The sequence below is a fragment of the Apostichopus japonicus genome, chromosome 9, assembly GCF_037975245.1.
Source record: "Apostichopus japonicus isolate 1M-3 chromosome 9, ASM3797524v1, whole genome shotgun sequence".
Taxonomy (NCBI): Eukaryota; Metazoa; Echinodermata; class Holothuroidea; order Aspidochirotida; family Stichopodidae; genus Apostichopus; species Apostichopus japonicus.
In genome coordinates, this window is record NC_092569.1 from 6,758,146 (window position 1) to 6,767,554 (window position 9,409).

Genomic DNA, 9,409 nt, shown 5'->3' on the forward strand with positions numbered 1-9,409 from the left:
GCAGAATGGTTGATATATGTTCAAGAGAACATGCTTAGATGGATCCCAAAAAGATTGGATGTTGACATTTTCGTGTAATGGCCACTTTAAATGACACTGCCGGTCAAATGACCGTAGTTTCGCAAAAGAAAACATTACAAAAACCGAGCGTTTTCATTGTATTTTACCCTACAGATGGGATATTCGGCCGGCCTTATCAATCACACATACATTAATTTATCATTACGGTGGCCGAGAAATTCGGATGTTTGACATCACTTTGAGTACGCGCTAATAATATCAGTTAATAAAATACTAATAGGATAATAATAATAATAATAATCTCATCGCATTTGATACCTATAAGGTCTTTCTCGAATCAACCAAACAAATGGAAATATTAAACAGTAAGATCTGCAATTCCAAAATTTTGTATGCTTTGTATGTGTTTCATTTATGACAGAGCATTATCAAAATGCTTTACCAGATGAACTCAAACTTTGCGAGTTGGTGGTCGTATTTACACCTCAACTGGTCTGATCAATCTGTGTATATATTAGTTTCGACAAATCAAGAGGTTAATCAGTCAAACGAAATTTTTATTATCATTCAGATCTTTTTGCCGTCATGGATGAGCCGTTAAGATCATATAGTTTCCACAAACCTTTATGACGACATTTGCTTCTTTAACGAATAATCATGATCCCATAAAGCTGTTTTGCTCATACGTGTTTTCCTCTTCTTATAGCGAGGGCGTAGTTGTCAAATTGTCGATGGACAAGCAATGTAAAGAATGCAGGTTCTAGACCTGACCGATCATTTACGTTGTCCTTGGCAATGACACTTTATTATACATTTTATCACTCATGTTCGTACTTCGTACTGCCACCCTTTAAAAGTTGTTTCATCCCAGAGACATTCCACATCTCTTGAGATGTATAACTTGTAAAAGATAGTTAGTTTTGGCTACACACTATAGAAATAGATGTGAGAGTTTGAGCTTTAGTGCTCCGGCCGGCCATTGTTTTGAACATTTCACACTTGGGTGTATGTGTGAGACAAGTAACTAATCACTTGGGATTAATTGCTGAAAAGTCGTTGAGAAGACCTTTGCCGTGAAGCAAGACTTTAAACCTTCAGCTTTAACTTTAGTTCTTAGGTTTACCGTATTATGTTCAATGCAATCTCGACCATGTAGTACAACGTTTATAACGATGTGCTTAACTGAATAGCTTCAAATTAGTCTTTCTAAAAATTGCTATAGAATTGGTAATTAGAATGGAATTTACTTTCAGTTACAAGAGTTCGCGCAATGTGCAATGTTTATATATATATATATATATATATATATATATATATATATATATATATATATATATATATATAAACATACATGTAATTAGCAAGTGTGAAGTCACTGTCGCAATCGTCGTTATATTACTCAGTATTCTAATTGGCTGTTGTGAGTTCTGTTTCTTTTGATATAAGATCTTACGTCATCAGCGTATCCCTGGGAACGCAGTTTTCTTTCCGATGACAATATACAGGAAATTTGCGTGACAAGAAGCTGTTAAAACATATATTCTGTTGAAAGCGAATGGTGTTCTCAAAGTGAAAACGTAGTGATTGTTTACAAGCAATTGCAAATATTTCTAAAGGGTAAAAGGGGGTCTAGGAAAATTGTTATTTTATTAAATGCTAGCAACTCACTCCATCTATTTCAGCTTATTAGAACATCTCGTACGTTTATACGAGATTAAAACCACTGGATTTTAGAATATTTTTACGGGATTTTCGACGAGCGTCTGCAAGACGTAAATTGCATTTTAAAGATGGATGCTAATGAAACAATACCTGTTTCGAACGAAAACAATATTTGGTCAGCGAAAGATCTCCTCCGAATAATGTATCTCATTTTTGGACTTCTTGGGGTCTTTGGCAACGGTCTGGTTATATACGTATTTCTTAGAGTTCGTTCATTAATGAACTTTACGAACCTCTTTATTGGGAACCAGTCCCTTATAGATTTGGTTTCCTCGATCTTTCTGCTATTAAGCAAGTATCGAGATGAGAACTCCGATCAGGGACAGAGCAGCCTCGGTGTAGGTAAATTAAAATGTCTCTTTTGGTCCTCCGATTACGTCTTTTGGGCACTCTTGGCAGCTTCAACAACTAATCTCGTGTTCCTTACATTGGAGCGATACATGGCTCTCGTACTACCTGTGACATATCGCAACCGTGTCAACTGGCACAGCGCAAAAGTTGCTGCTGTGTTCGCCTGGATTTTTGGATTTATTTTACAATTATATTGGCCAGCAGTTCATCAATGGACAGAAACGTCTTGTTATCCAGACTGGCGAAGTCCTCTTCTTCAAGCCGTTTTGGGTATACTTATTTTCTTGATCAAACATTTAATCCCTATCATGGTTATGGTCTTTGTCTACGTTGGAATCGTGATGAAGCTTAACACTAAGATCTCTCCCAGCTTGACAACGACAGAAACTAACAAGATTTCAAATCAGAAGCGCCAAGACGAGCATGGTTCATCGCAACCGCCAAAGGACGACTCACAGCTCAATGATAGACAAAACACGGAACCACCGGTGGTCGGCCGTCCCAAGGGATCGGACCCCAAGCAGTCTGAATTACACCACAGAGTGCGAAGAAATGTGATTAAGACATTGCTCTTGGTTGGCATTATTTTTACCGTCTGCTCGACGCCTAACCAAGTCACATTCCTTTGCTATAACTTGGGAATATATCAGTTGGACTTCAACGGAAACGTCTATGTGTTCGGTGTACTCCTAGCTTTTTGTAACATTTGGATCAATCCGTTCATTTATACCTTCAAATATCGGAAATTCCAGCAGGGATTACGCAAGATATTTGGTCTGAAACCGTCTAATGACCCTGTAGCCAGTGCGTCTACCACCATTAGAAGAGGCTAACGTGCGATTACTCAGACGAGAGACGAAAAACGTTGACTTTGTTGACCTATGAATTGCTACTAATCGCCCCTTCTCCCCTCACATCAATGGCATCTTCGGTCTCTACAGTGGGGATACGATGCAGTTAACAAGTGCATGGGAGTATCAACAAAAAGACCATCGTGTCCCAGATCAGTTCTGTCATTTCTTATGTTGACTTTGATACATTTTGCAAACAATTTAAAACTGAAAACAGTTTTGTTTACAATATATTGGTCAATGTTCGACATCTTCACCATGCAGTTCATCGGTTGTATAAGTAGTCATATATAATGACAAGAAACTACAACAAATAAAAGAGTTGGCTTTGCGTTTTACATGTTAATTGATGGTTTAAAGATGATGTTTGCATATTTCTTTGTTTAAACTCGAACATAGTAGTGAATAACTAGCTTAAAGTTAACGTTCATTCCGATGAAAACAAATGGAAGAGTATCTTAGTTTGATTGCAATTGTAAGCTGTATTATTTTGAGAACCGTATAAATTTTCTTGCAATTTAGTCAAATTTCCATGAACCGTTTACTAAACTGTGGAAGCTACTTTAAAAAAGGGGAGGGAGATGGCTGAATGTGCTAACACTCCTCTTTTTGTCATTGTAAAAAGATCTCTCAATGCTATCAAAATACTGGAAAGAACTTCTAACTTCCGGTGTCGAAAGTTGATCATTTAACAAAATTGCTGGGATTTTCTGTTTCTTTAGGTCTAAAACACTTTCTCATAGCGTTTCTTATAGTAAAGACTTTAAGCTTTGAAATCTGCCGATATTTTATGAATGTTATCTGGCAACGATTAGTGATGCCATCACGTCAAATTAAGTTGTAAATATTTTTGTTTTTCTTAATAATATTCGAAATCATTCCCCACAAGGAAAAAATACTTTTCTATACAAAGAAGTCAATTTTGATAGGCAAGTAAACATTCTTGATGTATCACATTTCAAAACTAAATGAACAACAACATTATAATAGGAAGAATATCCATGGTGATGACATGAGTAAAGGATGGTCCAGCCAGTCAGCATAAGTTGTATCCTATCAACGATATATCGAGTGTGCTGGGACAAGAAATTACTTGAGATGATGATATTTCAATCAATAGCGTGGAATACTTTTTAATACTTTAAAGTAAATATTAACTTGTTTGCTATTATAAGAAAAGCCCCTTGAAAACATCGTTGCTAATATATCTTAACATATCTGGCAAATTAGTTTTCATTACATTTAATTTACTTGCAAACATTCAGTGTCACCGATAGTTTCAGAAGTCCATATGTCTAAGTTAGCGAACTTTAATTGGGCCTACACTGCTATACCGGATGTAAAGGTCATCATGTGTGACCCCAAATATGCTAGGAAGTCAATTAATGGTCACACATGTTCATACTTCGAATAACCATTTTACTGCAACCTTTACATAGTTGTTTCCTCGCAGACACATCGCATTGTCTAATTGATCAGCGCCGTTTTCTCTGAATAATAAGGGGAGAATGAGTAATGAAAGTAATCAATGTAGAAACCACATGGCGTCACATTACTTAATATTGTTTTATGCTTCAAAACGATTGTTAATTGAGAGATATCCAAAATTGTATCATATCATGGGTAATGCTTAGTCCAACAGAAAAACATAAAGGAAGATCGTGGGTGTTCTGTCTACAATTATTCCGGTTTACAATATATTTCAGTCCTTCACATAATATTACTCAATATAGTTTACACAATATTTCTGTAAGGCAACGTTCTTTTTTTAATTTATCGTTTCATTAAATTCAAATGACTATGCCAAAACATGTTTCTTTAACCTTATATTTGAACAGCAGAGCAGCCAGCCAAGAGCGAAATCAGCACCACTTTGTCTTGGAAATTTGCGCTGAAATCTTGACATGTTATTTCAGATATTTAAATCGGATACTTCCGATTGATTTTTGTACGCCTGATTAGCTGTCCGAATTTTAAGAAAATAGGCATGTATAGACTAGTCTGCAATTTAGCCAGTTTGATCGTTAAGCTTCTGCATTTTGCAGGTATGAGCTTTACTCGTTTTTTTTTCTCGCAAAAGTACAAGTGTTATTGAAAATTCTAGCTGCGCTGCTAGGGATAATGTTTGGTATATGCCAGATCAATTTCATTCCTCGCAACTGCTCGAGATAATAATTATAATGTTGCTCGCCGTTCACTGAGTGGATTAGTTGTATAGTAAATACGGCGTTATGAGTGTAAACCACCCGGTGTTCTGGCCGGATTAACTCCAAAAACTCGTTCAATTAATCCACAGATTGTCAACGACAGACGTTTCAACTATTGTAGGAACTATATGAAGCATTCTGAAGGCTATTATCATTGCTAAAGCCGTTCATGTCAATGAACAAAACAATCTCTAAACGCTACTTAATACTTCTCACTGTTAGTTTTCAAGATTTTATTTGTTTTTTTGTTTGTATATGCACACTTACATAGAACGACTACACAACTGTGTAACTGTACAAAAGGTACTAATGCCATATGTTCGGCTAATTAAGAGGCGTTTGCATTAAGAAGGGAAAAGCATTTTCACGGGCGGACAATATGCCTGCACAGATTGCTTATATCAACTCACGTGAAGTCAAGACAGCATATAAAGACATTATTTATTCATTGAAACATCGGAACATAATATGGCAAAAAACCCACATGCAACAGCAGTTTGAAAAATCAATGTAAATAAGGATGTTTTCATCATCGTTTTCACGTGTTGCCGTAGCATGATTTAAATTTTACGGATTTGCTTTTAAATTTCAGACAGTCACATTTAAAAGAATATTACTGTAACTTTCAAGGTTGTATTTCCTGTTCATATTAATGTTGTTCACAAATTTATATCACGAGCTCGCTCAAGTACAGTCATTTAAATGTGTAAATACTCCATACAACATTTAAAAACAAAATTAACAATGATCTTGGTAGTTTTTGAACATAAAGATTAAGGAAATCCTGCTATGCAGACTCTCGACCCAATTCATGATAGGTAGTATTATTAATTACCAGATATTAAACAATGATTGAGCGAGAAAAAAATCCAGCAAATCATGTAACCTTTAATGATATTAACCCGATAGTGGGGGGGGGGGAGGGGGGATTAGTTAGGTTTGAGGTGTGCACTGAATCGCACCTTATTTACAGTCAATGTTTATAACTTTTTATATGTTAAAGATTTTGCGTCTATAAGATATATATATATTTAGATTATATTATATCATATTTATTATATGCATGTGTATATATATATATATATATATATATATACAGGGATGTGCCCACGCTGGGCGGCACCGGGCGGCCCGCCCAGCACTAAAAATTACATCCCAGCACTGTCTAAAAAAAACGTGAATCCCGCCCAATACTATTTTCATCTAAAATCCCGAAATTCCTAACAATATATTCAACATAAATTGGGCCTAGCCTATGCCAAAATCATACAGACTAATAATCGTCAGTTACGCATGCGAGAAACATTACTTACGGCTCTCAATCGGTCCCTTGTAAAATCTCTTTGAAACAAACTAATAACCAGGTACGTAATATATTTCACTAAAAAAAATATATATATATAAATTGTTAGCAATACTAGTACTTGTGTATGTGCTCTAAAAGCTACACAAGTGCCAGCATTTGGCATCTGAGCACCTTCAAAAATCTCAAGGGGCAGGGGGACACCCCTCCCCCTTAGTCCCTCCCCCCAGTATACCCCCCGGCATTCACTAAATCCTGTGCACATCCCTGTATATATATATATATATATATATATATATTTATATGTATATATATAATTTTAAAAAATGTAAGTAATAAGCAAATGATCACTTGAACAATATTAAGAAATGCCCAAATTTGCTAACGTAAATGAATACAAGAATTCGACATTCACGTATTTATACAACGTGATCATTTTCTTTGCTTTGGGAATCTATAGATGGACGACGGCTAATGGATGGATGGATGAATGGAAAGATATATCTTGTATATAATTGTATAAGTTGATAAGTTATCTAGGATATCTAGGTTATCTAGCCATAAAACCAGAATAAATAAATTTTGAAATGCATATTACTTGAAGGTATTATTTCCTGCAAAATAAATAAATAAAACTTGATTGTATGTTCGCATCGTCCATATGCGGCAGTCGTGACGTAACAGAATAACAAGAGAGATTAGGCCTACTACTGTCATTGGTTGTTTTGATTATACCGTAATTGGAATTAGCATCATGTGACTTCTGTGAGTAGCCCAAATTAATAACGGACATCTTCATATGACGATAACTGCATGCACTAATTGACTGTAATTATGTATCTCAGTCGAAACAGACAGGGCTCAAAGTCTGCTGATATTATCATTGGTTGATTGATAAATTAATTAATTTATTGATAGGTTTGATAAATAATGATAGGTTAGGAGTAAACTAGAAGAAAACAGATGGTAATATTTTACAAGTATCTTGATATAAATCGTTTCTTTCCAACAGTGTTAGGTAAACTTACTTCAAGATGACAATTAACCTCTCTAATATTGTGTTCCTTCTATATATCCTTGCTTTTCTTCAAGATGATATTTACCTCTCTGATGTTGTATTCCTTCTATATCCTTGCATTACTTCAAGATGATATTTAACCTCTCTGATGTTGTGTTCCTTCTATATCATTGCATTACCTCAAGATGACATTTAACCTCTCTGATGTTGTATTCCTTGTATATCCTTGCATTACTTCAAGATGATATTTAACCTCTCTGATGTTGTATTCCTTCTATATCCTTGCATTACTTGAAGATGACCTTTAACCTCTCTGATGTTGTGTTCCTTCTATATCATAGCATTACTTCAAGATGACATTTAACCACTCTGATGCTGTATTCCTTATATAACCTTGCATTACTTCAAGATGACCTTTAACCTCTCTGATGCTGTATTCCTTATATATCCTTGCATTACTTGAAGATGACATTAAACCTCTCTAGTATTGTGTTCCTTCTATAACTTTGCATTACTTGAAGATGACATTTAACCTCTCTAATGTTGCATTCCTTATATATCATAGCATTTCTTCAACAGACTTTTGTTCAAAATAGTTTTAGTAAATCTGATCGCGGTGTCTCTGGTTTCAGACATTTTATTCCAACCTCGTATAGAGTTTCTCAAAAAAGCAAATCAACTTGGCGCAAAACTAAAAAATGATGCAGGTGATTGATTCACTATACATAAACACGAAAGACGTTTTCATTATAGGATAAAGATTGTTCAGACACTTTTCGTGTTACCTTTAAAAAACTAATATTTCTAGCTATAGACGTTTTTTATGTTCAAAATTGCGACTGTGTCTCTCAATGGTTTGACTTTGTTTAGTCTCAAAATATCAACTTTTACATTAGCATTGACTTATTATGTGGCCTTTTTGAAATTATGCTTTATCTCGAGTAAGAGATTCTATTTCAATTTTAACCGACTTTGGATGGCGAAAATCAGTGTCGGCATTTGATTTCACTATTTCTGTAGTATCATGGGTTATACCAGATGGTCTTTGATTTCACTATTCTGTAGTATAATGGGTTAAACCAGATGATATTCTTGTTGATTTCTACTGTTTATTTTCTCATTTTCTCGATGAAATCCGCTGGATCTTAGTGTTTTATTGTATATCTGTGTATTATCGTTAAAGCTTCATGAATTTCGTTTACTGATGGTGGTGGGTAGATGGTGTTGAAACCAGTAGTTATAAAGTGGTTCATCGTTGGGTTTTCTGAACGGCTTGTATCTGCCATTTTCTTAGTTCATTGGTATATCTAAACAACCGACAAGTTAGACTGGACTGCTATCTTCAGACCGACCTCAGCTGCAATGATTTTGTAAAATCTTCTCTTGGTGTTTTTGAAGACGGCAAGCCCGTCTTCAGTTTTGAATGTGCACATGTGCTCTATAGAGAGGACAAGATGTACAAACTAATTAGTTCACACATGTGCACCTCCTCACCATCGGGAGAATATATTGAATTTTCTGCCATCCACACCCCTCCCCCCCCCCCGGCCTTCTCTAGCACTACTTGGCAATGGAATGGAAAAGTATGACACAAAAAAGTGTGACCCTAGATAAATAAAAGTGGCACTGATGGAATTAAACCGAATAAACCATGACTGATTAAGGAACAAAAAGTATGGAAAGAACGGATTGCTCATGTTCTTAGAAGCCAAGGAGGTTCTACTAGGGTTGCTAGTTCACACCTGAAACCATGATAAGGACAGCCGTAGACAATTCCCGTTGTGACGCCATCCATCCTCCAAAGTAGAAACTGATAGCTGTTTGGGAGTCACAAGTCATTTTTTGAGACCGGTGATGTGAGACTAAATAAGAAAAATCTAATCTATATATTTAGGTTTACGATCAGTTAAGGATTCTAATTCAGATATCTGAAATT

General features: G+C 35.5%; 1 protein-coding gene across 1 annotated transcript; it reads left to right on the forward strand.

The window, feature by feature from the left end:
* The first annotated feature begins 1,420 nt into the window (after window positions 1–1,420).
* LOC139973793 (galanin receptor 2a-like) lies at window positions 1,421–6,048 on the forward strand. Its single transcript, XM_071980660.1, has one exon. It carries the CDS (start codon window positions 1,812–1,814, stop codon window positions 2,925–2,927), a length of 1,116 nt encoding a protein of 371 aa, XP_071836761.1. The 5' UTR covers window positions 1,421–1,811; the 3' UTR covers window positions 2,928–6,048.
* The last annotated feature ends 3,361 nt before the right edge of the window (window positions 6,049–9,409 follow it).

Coding starts and splice junctions, on each gene's coding strand:
- LOC139973793 (XM_071980660.1), top strand. CDS start 1,812: ATGGATGCTAATGAAACAATACCTGTTTCGAACGAAAACAATATTTGG.